The sequence below is a fragment of the Balaenoptera acutorostrata genome, chromosome 18 (assembly GCF_949987535.1).
Source record: "Balaenoptera acutorostrata chromosome 18, mBalAcu1.1, whole genome shotgun sequence".
Taxonomy (NCBI): domain Eukaryota; kingdom Metazoa; phylum Chordata; class Mammalia; order Artiodactyla; family Balaenopteridae; genus Balaenoptera; species Balaenoptera acutorostrata.
Window position 1 is genome coordinate 10,751,175 of NC_080081.1, and position 20,861 is coordinate 10,772,035.

At 49.2% G+C, this 20,861-nt stretch overlaps 1 protein-coding gene across 1 annotated transcript; it reads left to right on the top strand.

Moving 5' to 3' along the window:
• The first annotated feature begins 7,989 nt into the window (after positions 1–7,989).
• ZIC5 (Zic family member 5) lies at positions 7,990–16,999 on the top strand. The gene is made up of 2 exons (XM_057532664.1): positions 7,990–9,592; positions 14,049–16,999. Exons 1-2 carry the CDS (start codon positions 8,074–8,076, stop codon positions 14,489–14,491), a joined length of 1,962 nt encoding a protein of 653 aa, XP_057388647.1. The 5' UTR covers positions 7,990–8,073; the 3' UTR covers positions 14,492–16,999.
• The last annotated feature ends 3,862 nt before the right edge of the window (positions 17,000–20,861 follow it).

A 20,861-nucleotide genomic window follows, 5' to 3' on the forward strand; every position in this document is an offset into this window, starting at 1 on the left:
TCTCTGGGAGTTGAAATAAAATTCAAGTAAGAGAAAATAATCCACACGCATTTCAAAATTTCATGTTGAAATGCAATCAACAAAAACGCGGGAAGACAACTCTAGCCGGCGATCGCTGGCCGAACCGGGCTCTCCCGCGCCGGCACAGGCAGCCTCTCCCGGCTGGAGCGGATCTCTCTCTGAAGGTCGGAGCGGGCCGCAGCCCCTCGCATAAGGGGCCCTATGCCCTCCCGCTGTCCCCCTTCCCTGCCTAGAGGGGGGTGGGAGAGAAGGGAGGAGGCCGGGGCATCTTGTCTGAAAGCCTGCGAGTTTGCCTGAAAGCTGGGAATTCTCGATTTCTCTAAAGGGAGGAAATGTTCCTCTTCTCCACACACCTCTCTCTATGTCGGGGGGAGGGGGAGGCAAATGCCAAACTGCCCTCCTAAGCGGAGAGGGACCTGAGAGACAGAGACGGAGACGGAGACGGACTCCAGGCAGGAAGGCTGCCCTGCTACAGTGAATCTATAAAATTGCCCAGTGCACAGCCTTTCACACTTGCTTATTTTATTCATCAATATGTACGGCGGGGGAATTGGAAAAGCTTACTCCAAAAGTGTTTCCAAAAGAAAATATTCTCTTAAGAGACTGGTCGTGAGAATAGCGATCTTGCACATCTCCAAACCTCACTTCCCTTCCTTCTCCCAAGCCATCAGACTTCTTCAAGTTCTCCTCCCTCCGCACTTTCTCGCCCCCGCTGCGCGCCTCTGCCCCTCTCCTCTCCGCCCCATTCTCTCCTTTCGCTTCTATTCCGCTTTGCAGCGCCCGTTTCGGGCCGACGCCGCTGGGCGCTCGCTGGCGCTGGGTCCGGGGCCCGCGCGGCCGGGTGGTGGGGCGGAAAGCTAATTCCCGCCGGAGACTCTGCGGGCTGGGCCCTCCTGGCTATTCTTTCCGGGCTCCAGTTCTCCTCCCTCTGCACGACACGGAGGAGCTGAGCCAAGTTCAAAGTCACGTCGCCGTCCCCTCTTAGAAGCGCTTTATTTCTACAAACCGCAAAACACCTTTGCCTCAAGACACAGTTTTGTTTTGTTCTGTTTTTTTAAAAGGAAGGAAAGAGGAGAGAGAGAAAGCAAGAGAGTGAGAGAGAGAGAGAGAGAGAGAAACCTGCAAAGGCTTTCAGAGTCATTGCCTCAAAAGTACATTGCGCTCCTTGGCTGAAGGAAAAAAAGCGGCCAAGCTGAGTTCCGCATCCTGTGAGTGAATTCAGTTTTTCAACAGGTTTCTAGAATGGCCCGCCGTGTCGGGGTCAGACCCTCGGGACCCACAACTGTCCCCATCAGGCAAACATGTGCCCTCTTTGTAAGTTTTCCAAAATTGTTCTTTGGAGATCTCACAGACCCTGCGCCGGGCTAGGCCAGCGAGACTCCAGGCTTTGCTGCATGTGGATGGCCCTGTATGGCGGGCCCCTGGGTTCCAGGGCTGGCGTCCCTTTCCCGGCAAGTGGAGAGAATGACAGTGTAATAGAGAATTCGGGTTGTCTTCAAAAAAACAGAAAATCCCAGCAAATACCCAGGCACTCATTCACTGAACACCTTGTTGCGGTTTGTGGGCCTCTGTAAAGGGTTGACTATGATGAGTATTTTGTGTACATATACATACAAACAATGCAAATGCACACACAATATACTCACACACACACACAGGTGTATCTCGTTGGCCAGGAGAAACCAAAAACAAACAAGCAAACAAAAGTGATCTTTGAATTGGAAAGCAGAAACACTCGGTGACCATACCACTCAAACTTTTAATTTTCCTCTTAAGGAAAGGGATGGAAATGGGGGAAGAGATGGGAGGGAAAAAATGTGGAATCAGCTGTCTATATACACTGGACAAAAAAAAAAAGGATTTCAGCACTATCCTCTGTATCACAGACTCATAAATTCAACAAGATCATCAACAGGATATTAAGTTGCAGGTCACCTTTGATTCAGCCTCTCAGCCACTCCTGGGCTGGGCGACCCCTGACCCATGAAGGACCACATGTGTGGTGGGGGACCCCCCTCCCCTGTAAAACTCACCTAGAACAAAAGATCTTTGTCCGAGGTTTAAAGAAGTGTAATGTAAAAGAAGGGGAAATCTGTAAGGTAAAAGAAAGGGAAATCGTAAAAATCTCAGCCAATGTTGTAACTTTTAAATACCATTTTTAAGAAGGGGGAGATTTAGTGGAGGTGGAGATTAAGGATAAGGCCCTCTCTAGTCTGCTAAAAGAACTTCTATCTACAGTTAAAATTTACTGTTCTGTAACTGGGCTTATAAAAAGTGTCTATATAAAATAAATGCTCACTAGCAGTTTAGTGATAGGGATGCAAATGTTTGTGTATTTGTCATTAGGGACTCAGAAAAAAATAGAAGCCAGCATTTCTAGGTGACAGTGGTTGGTTGTGCTTTTGCAAAAGTAAGAGGACTAACTGTCCTTACTTTGTCTCCTTTCCTGATGGGAGAGTTTCTACTGCTGTAAAACAAAGCAAAAACAAAAACAACCCCCAAAACAGAAGACATTAGCTTACTTCAATGTGTTTAATTATTTTGAGGGCCATTATCCTTTGGGCTCCCAGGAAAACTACATCCAGGGAGGCTGAATACCGGTGACAGGCGAGCAGCTTTCCAATAAACTGCAGTATTATTGCAATAGACTTTGTAATACAATTTATGCTGTCATTCATAAATAACAATGCCATATGTCAACCATATTGCTTACACCAGTAAATCCGTCAACGTGTCACTATTTGATTTATCTCAACAGCTTCTTCAAATATTGAAGTATAGATATCGGAAGGGGTATGGAATGGGGAGAAACTACCCACAAAATTTGAGATTAAAAATAAAAGCACAACCTCTCCTCCTCCTTTATCCCCCATCCAAAAACATTCTAAAGGATAAAGCATGAAGGGGAGGAGAAGCACATCTTGGAGCCAACATAAAGAAATATTGGGTGGTTATACGAACTGTGAACACGTAAGGGGGTTTCTGCTTCCTGTGTGGACCTTCTAGGCATTTTAAAAAAGACAACAATTAGACATTTCCCAAGAAATTACCAATCTTAATTGTCGAACGTGGGTCAGAGGCCATTCTCCAACAACCCCCATCCCTGAGGGTAGAAATGATTGATAACCAAATGATAATATTTGATGACAGGTCAATTTTACTCAACTTACTTTTTCGTAGTGAGGAAGTGAAGAGAGCCATAATTTTTCAAGGGCTTTTAAGCACTAAGGTCAGGTGGAAATGGGATGAGTCCAATTCTTTTTTTTTTTTTTTTAATTTTTTTTTCCCCTACTTTATTTATTTATTTTTGGCTGTGTTGGGTCTTCAGTTCGTGCGAGGGCTTTCTCCAGTTGCGGCAAGCGGGGGCCACTCTTCATTGCGGTGCGGGGACCGCTCTTCATCGCGGTGCGCGGGCCTCTCACTATCGCGGCCCCTCCCGTTGCGGGGCACAGGCTCCAGACGCGCAGGCTCAGCAGCTGTGGCTCACGGGCCCAGCCGCTCCGCGGCATGTGGGATCTTCCCAGACCAGGGCTCGAACCCGTGTCCCCTGCATTAGCAGGCAGATTCTCAACCACTGCGCCACCAGGGAAGCCCGAGTCCAATTCTTGAGTGTCCAAAACAAACGAACAAACAAACCCCAACGTTTCAATTACGGTCACATAACCCAAGCTTCTGGGTTTTTTTGTTTTGCTTTGTTTTTAATCCTCATTAAGTCCATGTTCATGGGACAGGGATCAAAAACTTTATCAAGAAGCACATTTTTGGTTACTCTTAGCCTCACACATAGCCGTGGAGTCTGAGGATTCAGCTCGGGCTCAGAAGGGCGGGAAACAGAGGCAACCCTCCGAGAAGCTCTCAGAGAGCTGAGAATTGCGCGGTGCTTCCTGGCACCCAAGGCCCCAGGGCTGGGTCGCAGGTCCCACGAGGTCAGGTCACCAGTGGTGAGGGCTAGACGGTGGGGATCTGGTCCCTGCCGAGTGCAAGCCGGGCAGGTGGCCGGGTACCTCATTGCCTAGTCGCCACCTGGCGAGCTTGATTTGGGAAAAAGCCCTTGAACCCAAAGCCCTCATCACTTCCGGCCATGTCAAAGCTCAACTAAAATGCAGTTTTTGTGGGCCCCTTTGCTCACCTCGCCCCGGCTTTAGAGAGGACTCACCACTCCCTCTTTCATTGTCAGCTGATTACCCTCCTCCTCCCAGTTGAGCACCCACTGGAGCCCTCGGGCTGGACTACAAAAGTCCTCTGATCCCTCAGGTGACTCGGGGCACCCTCTCCGCCCTTGAACCTGCCTCTGGCGCAGCCCAGATGGCACAAGGCTCTCCAAACCCGCCGGGCACCCTCTGCAAGGAGGCCGCCCTTGCGGAAACCACGCGGGACGGGCGAGCCGTAAAGCAATTGCAAAGGCAATAAAAGGCAGCTCGGTGGGTCCCCCAGCTCCTTTCTTGTCCACCTCACTGTCCCCAGCGTACCCCCTCCCCCCGCCTGCCGAAACAATCAAACAAAGGCTCAAAAGCCAGGAAATGTCCAATTCACTTCCCTTAGAGTTTATTAATTGCCCACACCCATCGCAAGGAAACTTGGCTGTGTTCAGGGACGAACGGAGGGCACCGGGGAGCCGCAGACCCCCCTCAGCGCAGCGGGAAGCCGTGAGCGCCGGCCAGGGCATCCCCAGAGACCGGGCTCTGCCGCCTCCTGGCAGCGGAGCGCGGCGTGGCCGCCGGGTTCGGGCCGGCTCGGCGTTTACTGTCCCTCCCCACCCTCTTCCCGCCTTTGTTTGGGGCCGGGAGCCGGTTGGGGTTCGGGGTGCAGCAGAGAAGGCCGGAAATCGATGTTCCCCCAGGAGCACCTGTCGACCCCACAAAGGGCGTTTCCACGGATTGTCACGTTGCTGCCCCACATAGGCACCTCCGCTGCAGAAGTGCAGACAAGGGCATGGGTTTTGAGGATCCGCCCTAACGACCAGCACCACCGCGGAAATACGGTGCTAAATCCACAGGAGAACTGGCATAACGACTTCTACAGCCCCCTGCTTTAAAAAAAACAAAAAACCAAAAAAAACACAAAACCCACACTAATGTTTATTATTTTCTTCAACGTCCTGGAAACTGTTGGTATTTACTTAGGAAGTGTGACACAGTTATTGGGTCCTTAGAAACTCGGGATGTTAAGGGGTTTTGATTTGGCTCCCAAATGGCTTGAAAAAGAACCAGCGCACCTGGGGTCAGGCGGGTCATCACAATAACAAAAAGCGCGTCTACAAAATAAAAAGCTCTTTTATAAAGAAAGGCAATCCGGAAATCCACTGCGAGCCTTCCTGATGACCATCTAGCTAGGCCTATTCTCAGGTTTAATTGGCAGGCGGTTTATTGGCGCCTTATTGGTGTTGATTGAAATTTTGCTCCCAGTTCTTTCTTTTAAGAATTAGCATCTCAAGTCGATTACCTGAGTCAATTATCTTTTTAGGGTCGGAGTTTGGTCATAAATTTGCAAATATTCATTAAACACACTTTGTAAATCTCTCTCTTTCTAATCGCTACTCAAATCTCTAACATTTCCTTAAAAAGTCTTTCTTTTTTAAAGCTTCCATAAAAAGAAATTGATCAGGGAGCTATATTTGAATTAAGACATATTAAATAGATGACAGATACATATCACGCTGTGTTTAACAAGAGTTGTACAAGGAGGCGGGTTCCAGATTCCGCACGGCTCTGCTGCACCATTATTCACATTTTTACAGCCTTTCCTTCATGCCTTCACCCATTAAACCATTAAATTTCAGCAATTCAATAAAACAAAGCAGTTATAATTTTGAGGAAAAGCTATTTTGAAGGAGGTGGAGGTACCCATTTTATTGCACAATAAAAATGCTCAACAGTGTATATTAAAGGCTAGGTTGGGTTTATTTTCTTCTTTCTTTATTCATTCTTTCTGTTTTGTTTTGTTTTGAACTTATAACCTGCAGGATTGAACGCAAAGCTGCCATTATGGAAGTATTGATGATTATTGCTAAAAAATTCAAATAAAGGAAATAGTTGAAATGTTCTGAGAGGAAATGAAGACAGTGGTGACAATTCCACATATGATGCTTTCTCCATAAAGCATTCATAGAGATGACACAGTCCTCCTTCCACCTTGCCTAGGTGGCTTGAGACCTTTTAAGTCTTTGAAAATTGTGGAAGGACTCTTCCTCTCCAAATACAGATGTGGATTTTGTCACTGTTGTTTATTAAAAACTTTTCGTTGTTTTTGCACTCATGGCTCACTTATTTCCCCGTATTTGAGCTTCATTGAAACTTAAAGAAAATGCCCATTTGAAATTTGATTGTACTATTTTCTTTGTTTGCTTGTCAGTTTTATAAGAGAAATGACATTCCCAAGGCTCACAGGGAAATTCCTTGTTAAACATTGTTAGCACCAGTGTAAATGGGCTATCGAATCAGCTCTTTTGAAAATAATTCTTACCACTTCTCAGGACGATCTCGCAGATGATGGCTTTATGTAGTCTTTAAAAAAAAAAAAAAACTTGGACAGCAAACGAATTAAGCTGGTAACATGTTTTACTGTATCCCAAAGGAAAAAAAAAAACACTTTTTAGTCATTATCCTTTTTTTTTTCAAATAATTTTATTTAGGGCAGCAAAATAAAAATTAAAAACCCTGAGCTTAATTTTTGAGCATCATGGAACATGGCAGAATTTTAAGGTGTTTTCTTGTTAAAGCTGAAGTGACACTCTGGGGCAGTAAGGACCCTAAAGTGTGAGGGATGTCACATTTCTCCCCCCCCCCCAAAGTGATGCAAGGACTTATTTCTCTTTTTAAAAAGATTTGATAGCAACTCGCTTGAAAGGGATGGGGCTCACTTTTTTTTGAAGTCAGTTTTTATGGTTTTCAAGTAAAACATCTCTCCTGCTAGATGAGCTTATTAGAAAATAACAGGATAAAAGGTCATTCTATCAGCATATAAATCGCAAAGATACTGATCCAATAAAATTATTATTTTATTGGATCAATTCTAACTTGTGGTCCTTTCAAAGAAACTGAGGGACCCATGTGGAGTGCGTTCTGGGCCGGAAGGAGAACTGCTTAAAGGATATCGTTTATTTAGCCGCTTCCCTCTGGACAGATGCTGTTTGGCCTGCCCTGCCACTGTTATCTCCGAGAAGCAAAAGTTAGAATCGCTGCCCGATGTTTTTTGCCCCCGGTAGATCTAATTGGAAGTGGCAGATCTAGAACCGATGAGCAGTGAGATTACACTTCGAGCCAACTCCTTTGAACCATGTTGAAAAGGATCCCATGAGCTAAAAAGTCGAGGTAAAACGGTTCCTTCTGGGAAAGATTTATTTTGACTTCACCTGGTGTTTTGCAACCAATAGGATTTTAATATCCTTCCTCATTCCGTCTACTGTCTGTGCGCCCTCTGTGAGCGCTCGGCAGATTGACTGTCCTTCCCAAATAAGAAGTTTCTAGTATCACCTCTACGAGTAGGATGACGGGCATACATCTGTTCACCCTCCTCCCCCAGTCAGCAGCTCGGAGCTCTTCCAAGGGAAGGGACGCTGCATGCAGTGAGCGAAGGCTTTTGAATTTGGGGGCTCCCCCCGCCTTTTGCTCCCCGGGGGGTCCCCAGCCCAGAGCCTCCAGGCGCCCTTCGGCCGCGTGCCGGCGCACGTTCACCGCAAAGCGCGTCATGGGAACGCGGGGCGCTGCGCGCGCAGGCCCGGCGCAAACTTTCTGCAAGTGCAACTTGGGAATCCCCGGGGAGGCGGGGACGCAGGGCTCCGGGAGAGGAAGGGGCGCGAAGCGAAAGCGAAGGCGGCTGCGAGCACAGGGGCGGATGCCCGCTGAGCCTGAAAGGGAGCCAATCGGTCAGCCGCGGCTGCTGCCAATCACGCGGCTCCCTCCAATCCCACCCTTGCTATTTCCAAAATCTCGGTCCCACTGCGCAGCTCAAATGTGGTGTTCGCTCTGCCAATCGCTGGAGGACAGAGTGGGAACGGGAATAAACAGAGTTAGGAGGCCAGGACAAAGAAGTTAAAGAGCGCCTAACATATACATGTTTTTGAAGGCGGGCAGAGGGAAAAAAGTCCCCCCAGTGAGGGTCTATGAGTCTGATTGTGTAGTTCTGATGGAGACCCCTTTGAGCAAGAGGAACCCGCCAGCGCTGAGATTAGCGGATTTGGCAACGGCTCAGGCCAGGCCACTTCAGAATATGACAGGCTTCCCGGCGCTGGCCAGCGCGCCCGCCCACTCCCAACTCCGCGCTGCAGCCGCGCACCTCCGCCCTCGGGACTTGGGCGCTGACCCCGGCGTGGCCATCACTCCGCTCGGACCCGAGCACATGGCCCAGGCGAGCGCGCTCGGCCTCAGCCCTCCCTCCCAGGCGCTCCCGGCACAGCCCGAGGCCCCAGCGGCCGCCGCCCGCGCTGCAGCCTCGGTCACGCACCCGGGCGCCGGGACCTACCCTGGCGGCGGGGGCAGCGGTAGCGTGCAGTCCTCCGCGCCCACGCCCCCGCCCCCAGCCCCTCCTCTTCCTCCCTCCCCTTCACCCCCTCCCCCTCCTCCTGGCCTCTCGGGCTACACCACCACCAACAGTGGCGGCGGCGGCAGCAGCGGCAAAGGCCACAGCAGGGACTTCGTTCTCCGGAGGGACCTTTCCGCCACGGCCCCCGCGGCGGCCATGCACGGGGCCCCGCTCGGAGGGGAGCAGCGGTCCGGCACCGGCTCCCCCCAGCACTCGGCCCCGCCTCCCCACTCGGCCGGCATGTTCATCTCGGCCAGCGGCACCTACGCTGGCCCGGACGGCAGCGGCGGCGGGGGCCCGGCGCTCTTTCCCTCGCTGCACGACACGCCGGGAGGCCCCGGCGGCCACCCGCACCCTCTCAACGGCCAGATGCGCCTGGGGCTGGCGGCAGCGGCGGCAGCCGCGGCGGCTGAGCTGTACGGCCGCGGGGAGCCGCCCTTCGCGCCGCGCTCGGGGGATGCGCACTACGGTGCGGTGGCGGCCGCTGCAGCCGCCGCCCTGCATGGCTACGGAGCAGTGAACTTAAACCTGAACCTGGCGGCGGCGGCTGCTGCCGCGGCGGCCGGACCCGGGCCCCACCTGCAACACCACGCGCCGCCCCCGGCGCCGCCACCGCCGCCCGCGCCCGCGCAGCACCCGCACCAGCACCACCCCCACCTCCCAGGGGCGGCCGGGGCCTTCCTGCGCTACATGCGGCAGCCAATCAAGCAGGAGCTCATCTGCAAGTGGATCGACCCCGAGGAGCTGGCCGGGCCGCCGCCGCCCCCGCCCCCGGCCGGCGGCGCCAAGCCCTGCTCCAAAACTTTCGGCACCATGCACGAGCTGGTGAACCACGTCACGGTGGAGCACGTGGGCGGCCCCGAGCAAAGCAGCCACGTCTGCTTCTGGGAGGACTGTCCGCGCGAGGGCAAGCCCTTCAAGGCCAAATACAAGCTCATCAACCACATCCGCGTGCACACCGGCGAGAAGCCCTTTCCCTGCCCCTTCCCGGGCTGCGGCAAGGTCTTCGCGCGCTCCGAGAACCTCAAGATCCACAAGCGCACTCATACAGGTGGGTGTCTGTCCCCGGCCGCGCCGCCGCCGCCGCCTCCCGCGCCGCCGCCGCTTCTGCCGCTGCTTCTCTTCCTTCTCCTCCTGCTCGCCTTAATTTTTCCCTCCTTCTGCTGCTTCTCTTCGCATACGTATAACCCGGACATGTGACTTCTTTTTTTTCTCTCCCCCCTTTTTTTCTATGAATAAGTAATTCGATAGCACACACAGGCCCCGCGCTGGGTTCCCACACGGTGGAGTCTCCAGCGCTCCCGCAGCCCCTCCGCCGGGACCGGCAACGCGCTCCAGCCGCCGCCGCCGCCGCCCCGGAGCAGAAGCAGCCGCCGCCGGAGCAGGAAGGCGCCCAGGACGGTCGGCAGCCCCCTTCCGCCCGGCCCCGGGAACTTGGGGAGGGCGATGGGGAAGGAGGGCCGCAGCCGCCCCGGCGGCTCTTCCCTCCCCATCGGATGTCAGGCCCCGCGCGGTCGCCGTGCTCCAAAGAGCGGGCGTGCGAGGGGCGCGTGGGATTTGCTGCGGTATTGGGGCCGCGAGGCCCAGCTCGGTGTGGCCCCTCCTGGAGGGGAGAGGGGGCCCTGTCCCTCCGGGGCGGGGTGCAAAATGCGAAAGTAATGCACCCTCGGGCTCCCGGGGACCTTCCCCCTACACACACGTACACACACTCGCCCACCTTTACACACCCCATAGTACACCTTCACGTGCACACACACATCACACGAACAACTTCACACACCCATATTCCCTCATACACCCCTCCCTCATCGCTGGGACGTCCTTATGTCCTGATGACACAATCATACTCATTTACACACCTTCATATACACCTATACTCACATGCGCCGTCACACAGTTTATCACACATGCCCTAGAGGGTTCTGGAGAAATTGGGTTCTGTCCTTTGAAGGAAGGGTCTCCTTGGAGGAGGACAGGGCGAGCTGCAGAGTCCCCCGCGGTCGTTGGGGCCTACCCCCCCGTGGGACTTGGGAGGAGCCCCCGGCACCCTGGGGAGCCCTCCCGCCCCCACCCCGAGCCCTGCCGTAGGGGGGTGCCACGGCCGCGGCCTGGGGCGTGGGGCGGCGCCTGTGGGCCGTGTGCCCCTTGGAACGGACGAGCGCGCTGGGCAGAAGCGCTGATGAGCGCGAGCGCAGTCGGGATTTATAGGGACAGACAATATTATTCCTCGGAGGACACTTAAGTAACTGGAGTTTACATTCAGTAATTACTTGGCTGATTTATCGGCGCGGCGACGACGAGGAGGCAGCCGCCAGGCGTGGGCCGCAACGCCTGGCCAGCGGCCGGGGCCGAGGCCACTGGCGGGGGGGGGCGGTGAGGGGGATCTGCGTGGGAAGCCGGGTCCGGGGGCCCGAGGCTGGAGCCCCGGGCCTTGCTTCTGTCGCCGGTACCTGACAGGCCTCCTGCGAACTGGCCCGGTGACCGGCTGGGAGCGCGTTTTCCCCCGAGTTCCGTTTGCCAGCCCCTTTCTTTTCTAATCGGGATCAGTCCGACTTAATGATTTTGCCAAAAGGAAGCGTCCCGCAAAACTCTCGTAAAAACTCTCTGGCCCGCTAAGCCAGCTGCTGGACCCCGTGCCCAGCACTTGGCGACGGGACAGGGGCCTGGGGCTGTGAGCGGGGCGTGCGGGGCGCGGGAAGTGAAGCCGACCCCAAGGGGAACCCCTAAAAGCGGAGCGCGCGACCTCTGGCCCTTCCCGCATTTCCAGGCCTCGGAGGGGAGTGGATCTTCCCTTGGCGGGCAGGGGGGCTGCCCGGAGCTGAGGGCCGTTCCCGCCCGGGTCAGGCAAGGAACTGGAAATTGACTGCGCGGCAGCTGACCGGGTGTCGGCTCTCCGGCCCCCGGGGACAGGCAGCCTCCCGCCCCCCTCGAGGGCGGGCCCCAAGGGGGCGTGCGCGTGTGCTGCCGGGGGCGGAGACCCGGGCGCCGAGGGAACCCGGGGCCGTTTTGTTTTCGGGTTCCTTGTGCGCAAGGTTGCATTCCCGCCTGGCTCGTGGCGGCTGCGTGGGCCTCGCCGGGTCCCTCGGGCAGGGATGCGAGCGCTCTCGCGTTGATGCTCAGACCCGCGTCGGGGGTTTTGGGCCGTTCCTGGGCCGCTAAGCCACTGAGCACTGTGTCCAGAGAAAGGCCAGGCCAGACTCCCTGCCCCATCACAACGCTCTCCCTTTTGGGGGGTTACCCGGGATCCCAGAACGGCTTGATCAAAGGGAATAATCCCCGGCCACTCCTGAAGGCCCATTTCCTGACCCACGTGCCCCCAATTCCATTTATAACCTTCCTCTGGGCTGGACTCGAGTTCTCACACGTAGCTTCCTTCACTCTCTAAAACTCTGTAAGTAGTTAAATTCTGACGTGATCCCTCTGTCAGAATCTGAAATGTAAACACTAGGGCCTCTCACCCTTTCTAGGCAGGGAGAATTTGCTAACTGCCCCCCTCCCCATACGTAGGACCCCCCCCTGAATAAAATAGGCAATTCTATCACCCTTTCCATTTTTTTCTACTTTCTTCTTCCATGTCTCCTTTATCCCTGCATTTCTACCTTTCTTTCCACTCCGTATCTGCCTTTTCTGGGTCTGATTCTTAATGCTTCTCTTTAAACATGTGCAGTGGTGGAGCCAGCAATGTCCAAGCCGTTTATTCTGCACAATCCGAGATACTTAGCTTGTGCAGAAACATGAGAAGTCTAAAAAGCAACATTGCACATTTGTATAGGGTGAATAAAATTACTTAAACCTCCATGTTGAAGAAAAGCTGATTATAATTTTTTTTGGAAGAACGCTACATTAAATTAGTATTATCCAACTTAAAGTGGAATGTAGAAATCAGGACAGATAACCAGTGTTTTGATAAAACTCGATTAACTGTTTTTGTTGCAGCCTCTCTACAGAGAATTTTTAAAGGTTGTGATTATCATTGCATTATGTTGTGTTTTTCCCTCTCTTTATGGCCCAAGGCAGGAGGTATATTAAATAATATAAATATATTATAAATATTAAGTGATAATATTTAATTTTGTTTTTAAACAATATTTCCAGGTAGTATAAGTTATATTCCAGGCATCTGAATACTTTCAAATGTGCTAACGTACTCTGGCATTGAAGCAGTTAGCATTGATGAAATTAAAAAAGAGGAAGTTACACTGAAATATTTGTACAGGAAAGTCCACCACAGAAATTTATGTACACTAAGCTGTCTTAATAGTTGTTTGGCTTTTTAAAAAATAAATTGTCAAAAACCAAGGAAAAGACCATACCTTGTGTGTCACCAGAGTAGCTGCTGAAATGTAGAGAAATTCAACTATTTTTAAAATCATTTAAAGATAAGGAATATATTTATTATACCACAATATGTATGAGATAACATGTTCAGTTATGGACTCAAATACATCAAGTTCATGGATACTAAGGTGAGGGGGAAAATTCATACTGTTACCTGCTGTCTTCCTGTTTCTGCTTTTTAATACCGAGGTGTAGTGTGGCTGAATATCTTGTCTTACTGAGCATTTCTACTACCTGGACCTGGGGCCTTGTGTTGAAAGGCCCTGTGCTCCTGGGGTGGATAGGGCAGCTTAAAGGGGCAATGGGCCCAAAGACTCTGGTAAACAGTTGATCTTTTTTGATTATTAAACAATGTTAGAATAAGAAGTCTGCTTATGCCATCAGGGGATGCCAGGTTCTGGCTGAGGCTTGTAGTCTTTATTAACGTCTGTTAAGGTTCTGTTCCTCTAGGGTCTCAACTGCCCAGCAAGTTGTGAGGAAAGCTGGTAGAACGAAGAGGGCAACAGCCTATTCTCTGCCCAGCTAGGCTTGTAAAAAATCTAGTGGTGGGATCATGTTTTTCACAGATGTCTTTATTTCTGGAGAGAACAGGATTTTGGTGTATTTCCTTTCCTTTCCCATCAGTGAAATCCTGGGGAACACTCTGAAACAAAATGCCATTATTATAATTCTACTGCATCACCCCCAGTTTACTTTTAATTGAGAATGCGTGTTTATCTTTTTTCTCTTTCTCTTACGGTCTTCACCCAAGCTGTGGCTTTGCAAGTATTTTATCAGCATTTATCTTGACAGGGGATCGGCTTGAATTTTTGTGTGTATAGACCCTGAGGGGAACAAGGATGTGGGAATCTGGGTCCTAGCTGGATTTCAGTGTTAGAGCCTGGACCATGCTCTAGCCATTCTCATCTCGACCCCTATGGTACTTTGGGGTTGACATCCAGCCTCTAGGAAGCCCAGGTCCAAGAAGAGCCTCCAGGCCAGGGGACACCAGGCCCATCCCCCCAGTATCCCTTCCCTGTTGCATCCTGGAACATGGGAATTAGGAGTTAGGCTGGGAGTTGGTCTTCAAGAGGATGGGAAGATGCACCCTCATGTCTGCTCTAAGATTTCTCTCTCAAGTGAGAGGTCTCTGAAAAGCACTTGTTAACCTTTCCTATGTTTTATTGCAGGGGAAAAGCCTTTCAAATGTGAATTTGATGGCTGTGACAGGAAGTTTGCCAACAGCAGTGACCGAAAGAAACATTCCCACGTCCACACCAGCGACAAGCCCTACTACTGCAAGATCCGAGGCTGTGACAAATCCTACACCCACCCGAGCTCGCTGAGGAAGCACATGAAGATTCACTGCAAGTCCCCACCACCCTCTCCAGGAGCCCTGGGCTACTCATCGGTGGGGACTCCAGTGGGTGCCCCCTTGTCCCCTGTGCTGGACCCAGCCAGGAGTCGCTCGAGCACTCTGTCCCCTCAAGTGACCAACCTCAATGAGTGGTACGTTTGCCAGCCCAGTGGGGTCCCCAGTCACCTCCACACCCCTTCCAGCAGTGGAACCACTTCTGATTCTGACGATGAGGAGATGTACCGGAACTCTGAAGGCGTGCGGACCATACATTAGATTTTATTAGTAATAATAATAATAAGTACAATAATAAGTGGGAGCCCTTGGACCGTATCCTAACCTGAGACAATGCCGAGGCTGAGACAAACTCGTGACTCAGACTTGCCACCGGGTCTAATTAGCCCTATTTATTCAGTATGAAACCCTATGGTGTTTGTACATTTAATTAATTTAATTAAGATATTTGGGTTTTTTTTTTTCCCCTTAGAAAACAAACAAACAAAAAAACCCAACCAAGCTGGACTTGTGTGTTGCAGGGGCACAGGACTGAGAGCAGATTGTACCATGGAAAATGAATGGAGAGATTAGTGAATCGAGACACACACTGTCAATGCCATATATATATAGTTTTTACAAGGGTGAGAGAAAGAGCGTTAAGTCAGAACTCAACACAGCACCAAGGCCCTTTGCATTTCCTGGAGTGCCTCACGAACGCCTTTGACACCATCATGGGCTTCTCTGGAGCCTCTCTGCCTCCTGCTTGGGCTCTAATTCTGCAAAGGCCTCTTGATTGTAAACCACACACTTGCTGCATTGCCAACAGATCTTGGACTGTACCTGTGTCCAAAAATATTTGTAAAAACCCTTTAAGTTCTAATACTTGTAATTTTTAATTTCCACTCTTTTATTACTGATCTCACCTTAACACAGTATTTTTATACAGGATTATTTCTTCAGTACCCTGCTTGTATGATTTTTTTTATTAAAAGATGCAGCAACCTAGTACATCTCCATATATTGTGCTACCATGATTGTTCCAGCAACAGTGGAGAGAAGAAAAAGCTGCTGCGGTAGACAACTGTGAAACTGTGATATTTTATAAAATAGAAGAAATTCAAGTGCTTGCTTTTTCCTCTTTTTTTTTTTAATCTGGAATCTCAGAGCCTGCCTCTTTACTCTGTCCAAACTTCTTGTGTAATAAAGAGATTATGTTTTAGATCATAAGTTCTTTGGGATGCCAAAATTAACAGGCAAGTGTAAGGAGGTGTGATGTTGGCAACATGCCTATTTTTTGGGGAAGGCTGTTGTTTTACAAACAGGGCAATCTCTTTTATACTGTTGTATCGACCTTTTAAAAAATCTTTATTTTTCAGTGCCGGAAATTGCATTTTAATGCATTTTCTTCCACCTGAGCACACGGAACTCTGTCCCACTTGCAAATGACAGTGTATGATTTACATTAAAAGAGGGGAGGGAGTTGCTATACATATTAAAATTTTTAAAAGGTTTATAGTTACCACCAAACACTGATGAATGTGTGACCTTTGCCAGAGCTGTCAAGCTAGGACAAAAAAGGTCAAGGACCTAGGACAGTAACTCTTAGTCAATTTATTTTCGGTTGGTACAACACATCTCGTGTGCAAAACGCAGTCCATCATAAACATCATACAGATACACTAAAGAGCACGAATTTATTCTCAGAGACCCTGAAGACACCCCCTTCCCAGGGTTTGTAGAAATTTGTTTTGTGTGCTGTGAGTGGTTGATGTACTCTTGTCGTTGTTAATAACTTGTATGTGAACACTATTTGTACAGTTGAATTAATTTATTTTCAGACATCATCCTTTTTTTTTCCTGGAAGAGTTCAAAGCACACCAAAGAATTATATTATACATTTTGGTGAAAGATTGTCATTTATGATCTACGATTTATTTTAAAAAAAGGAAAGAAAATGGGAAAGTATATTTTTAAGCTTACTTGAATGAACAACGTAATGTGAAAACCAGGACTCTTCCTGCATGTCTCTTTTGCATTGTGTTGATGAGATTATATATAGTTTATAGATATATTCTATTACTAGTACAGTGCATGGTGCTGTCACTTTGAAAGCCTTTCAATGTTGTCTTCAGATTGTTACGGTGAATATGAAACATGCAGACCCTCCTTTATAAAGAAAAAGACCATAAAACTTGAATATAAAATAATTCTACATTTTAAAAGTTTATTTGATTTTCATATTATTCACTTTCAAAAAGCTCTTTCAAATAGGCAAAATAAGATGAGGTGTGAACTTTGGGGGGATAATTTATGTATCGTAAACTTATTCGAACAAAATATTCCTGATTTATAATTTGTTTTATTTATACAACTTTTTCAATGGCAGTTTGCACTATTCTTTATTATGCTACAGGTTTATTTATTATGAAACAAAGGAATATGTATTTTATGTATTTTGCCATGCATTGGTTAACTCTCTGCCACAGATTTATTGGTTCCTGATACACCTAAAATAAAAACTTAAAATGTGTACCTCCAATAGAAAGCAAGAATGATTATGAAGTAAAAAGTTTAATAAAGGGTATTCTTCATATGTATTGCTTACGTTTTACGTGATGACACATCTCTGCCATTCTCTTCCAGACAGAACAGGTTGCTCGTGTAGTAATCAGAAGGTTCTCGTCCCTTGATCTCTATTTCTTCACCCTCCCCAAGCAATGAACTATTTTAACAGCTTGGTCTAATTTACAATCTAATCTAGAAAGTACAGTATATTTATGAAGACTAAGCCCTGCAGGTTGCACAGAACGGTAGCATAAATCTTAGGGGTTACTGCATTCATTTGTTAAGATTAGTAATATCCTTAGTGATCCTAATCAGTGGAGAGCTGAAAAGCAAATTTTAGTATTTCTTTGCTGCCCAGCCTCTAAAGAAAAAGGGTAGAAAAGAACGAGGAAAAGATAGAGAAAGGGACAGTGAGACGTTTCCAGACACAAAGAAGATGAAAGCAGAATCAAGAGCTAAGATGGGTATGGAGTGAAACACATCCTGAGTGAAGTTGCGTAGTGGGCATCAAACACCTCGTGTATCAGGTGATAGGATCAGAACCCAATTTTACTGTGGTTTATTTGGAAGTTGAGTGGAGATAAGTAACTTAGCATTTTGGGGCAGGTGTTAAGGAGAAATGAGCTTCATGGCAACAAAATGCCCAAGCGGCTTAAAGTAATGCGATTGGCTATCCACATAAACAAGGCTGAACACTTGCTTGTTTTTAGGTTGGCTGATACAAAGCTGATAAAAGGCAAGTAGTTAAAAACAACTGGTAGTGATGTCAATAAACAGTTCTCCAAAGGGTTATAGCGATTTTTTAAAGTCAGGTTTGTTAAATGTATTAAAGGTGAAACAGGTTGCAAAGGGTTGTTTGAAGCCAGGTGACAATAACCAGCACACGAAGGAGAAAAACACATAAATGAAGGCCCCCATCAATGGGAAAACTTAGAGCTCTCTAATGAAGATTCTCGTGAAAAGAAGGGTGACACAAAGCCACCAAGACATGAATCATTCATGGGAAATATAAAAGATAAAAGATATCTGACAATGAGCAGAACCTTGTATAGAGTGTATAAAACAAGTTTCCCCTTCTTATTTTCTGCTTTAAAACGCACAATCTCCCACTCCCAGCGTTCTCTGTCCAGTCTATAGAGTTAAAATTGACCACTGCTCGTCCTGCGCCACTTCAAAGTAATTTAGTCCAGAACGGAAGGCTTGGCGCTTGGACAATCTTCATGGTGTGTTAAGATTTCTATGGCAATTGGCAAGCAAGACGTTCCCATCTGAATATGTCTCAAAGAAAGCCACTTATTGACACTAAGTTGGCTATCATCAAAGACTTCATCTTCCTAGGCAAAACGTGGCCCTTGGGGCCCTTGCAAACACTGTTTAAATCATCTACCTTTGTTTTCCAGGCTAGGAGGATCTCCAAACACATGATTATTTGTAGTTTATGTATATTTTCCCCCATTCAGGATGTTCTTTGGTAAAACTAATGCTCCTAAAATCTAAAGTATTGAGAAAGAGCTTGAGGGTGGGAATTATATTCTTTTAAGGAGTTGGAGATGGCCACCCAAGAGGGATAGCCCTGGAGACAGGAAAAGAGGAGGCCCAAACTCCTTGAAAGCTAAGGCCCAATTATCTGTGACACTGCAGTTTTGCCATTTATATCTTGTATTTTGTGGAAGCTTTTGGAAACCACAGTGGTTCTGTCTCTCTCTCTCTCTATCTCCCTATCTCCCTATGTATCTGTCTGTCTGTCTGTCTATCTATCTATCTATCTATCTATCTATCTATCTATCTATCTGCCTATCTCTTCCTCTGTGAAAGGGGACAAGAGATGTTCACCTGAAGTATTTGTTATTCCAGTTTGGCTAGGAAGTACTACTGCGGAGGGGGCTGCAGAGACAATCTGATTTCTCAAGTGACCACTTTAAGTCAGAGGAAAGGAAAGCTGAACACGGGAAACAAAACAATCCAGACACATAGTAATGCTTTCAGCCTGTCACATCACACTGCCCGCTGGCCCAAACACCCACCCGTAGTCTACCAAAATAGACTCATGGCCAGGAAACCCACCCTTCCAGGGCTGTAGGGTTGGCGAAGGAGGCCCACGGTGAGACGGCCATGGGGTTGCCAGCACACTTGCCCTCCCGTGAACAAAAACTCACAGCAACTCATACTCTGTCATCCCCACCCCTACGCCCACGCACAAACACTCAGGAGCACACATTCACACGCACCGCGAGTGCCTAATCAGGCACGGAGAAGTTCAAAGGCGTGTTCTTTGAAATTCAAAGTACTGCTTTTATGGTACATCCACACGGAGTGTAGGCATTGCTATGGCAATGGGCAGGGCCAGGGGAGTCTCTGGCAGAGGGTCCGCAGTGATTCGAGACACTCTATTAAGATACAGTTGCAGTGACCTTTCCTTTCACGCCAAGTTAGCTCAGTCGATTTTCACCTGATCAGAAATATATATTACATATCACATTACATAGATGTAATACTATATGTATTACGTGCAATACATGTGTATGTCCTTCCATCCACTTTTTGTTAAGATTCCCCCTCAGAACCTCCCAGCTTGAGAGAAAGGAGAAAGAATGACGAGAGGAGGAGAGAAAGGCGAGTGGGGATGGGGGTCAGTGATGTCAGAAGAGGGGGGAGAGGGGCAGGAGCGCCCCAGCCCCAGCTCCTCTTCCTTCTCTCCCCACCTAAGTACTTTTATTTGCAGAGCGATTGTTCTTTGTTTATTTAATACAAGTACTGTGTGAATGGTGAAAAATAAACACGATGAAAAATAACCAAACAGATGATTCCTCCGAGTGAAAAAGCCCGGACTTAATAAAAGTGCGAAGCAGTCACCGCTGAATGAGAAACCCTTTGAAGTGGAACTTATTATAGGAGGAATACTTTGGGGTTGCCTTAACGACGCCGCTGAATCGAACGCGCTCGCCTTTGTCAGCGATTTGTTCTCCTTTGCTGGGGTGCCCGGAGAAATTACTTACATGGGCTGCCTTAACATGCAGCCTGCAAATCAGTAACTTTGCAGCTCAGACTTGCAGACGCCACTCGGCAACGGACAAAAAGAAGTCAGGGGGAAACGCACCAAGCTTTCACGCCGAGTCTCCGGGGATGGGGGAGCACGGGCGTGTTGGGGACGGCAGATAAGAAGTTGTCTTACAACTGGTCCCCCCGCCCCTCACCGGGGCTCCCCACCCGCACGCCGACCCGCGAGCCTGGGCCGGGGCCTCGGCCGCCCGGCTTCTCTCGGAGGCAGGGGAGGCTCCGGCCTCTCAAGGGCCCTCCAGTGAGGGGCGCTCTTCCGTGCGCTGGCCGGGCGCGGGACGTTCCCAGCAGCCCCGGCCATATTTAATAAGGGTCGTTTATCACCCAGGCGCTTTGAAGGGTCGCCTCCAGCCCTGTGCCCATTAGAAAGGCGGAGGTGACATTTAAACTCCGTTTTCAAGGATCGCGGGGGGATTTCCATGAAAAGGCAACTCGTTTGTCTTATGAGCCTGGAAACAACTCCCTTCTCGCTCCTTTTGACCACATGGCATAACTCAAAAACAATAGTTCAAAAGTGAAATGGCATCGTGGTGTTCACTCGGAGACAGGCCCCCATCTAGCACCAGAGAAAAGAGGTAGTCCGCAAGACAATGTGCTTTTTGTGTCCGACTCTGTCACAAGGACTGTGTTGTTTGCTTTGGGGGCTGCGCCTGTTATACTTGCCTGAAAGTGCTTGTGTTAAACAAGAGTTATAAGTCATCCAAAACAACAAACATTTTGATTTTCTTTGCCTAAAGGGCTTTCCCTGGCTATGGGCACCGTGAAAAAATAATGTCCTTGCTGAGAAAGGAACACCAGTAGTAGCATTAGAAGCGGGCGCATTAAATATTGAATGACACGGGGAAAAAGAGCTTGTCGAGGGGCACTCAGCCTTAAAGTCTTTCTTCAACTTTGTCTTCGGTGGCTGCTGGACTAGTTAAGATGGTATTAATTAAGGCAGCTTCGGATGCCGCCGAGCCCGCCGGCCCCTCGGCCGCGCTCGGTCAATGGGCCTGTGTCCCCGCTCTCTGCTCACGCGTTGGCTGAG

Excerpts from the sequence above, each read along its gene's own strand:
- ZIC5 (XM_057532664.1), top strand. The coding sequence starts at position 8,074 with ATGTTTTTGAAGGCGGGCAGAGGGAAAAAAGTCCCCCCAGTGAGGGTC. Across the intron at positions 9,593-14,048 it reads CCACAAGCGCACTCATACAG|GGGAAAAGCCTTTCAAATGT; the intron begins GTGGGTGTCTGT and ends GTTTTATTGCAG.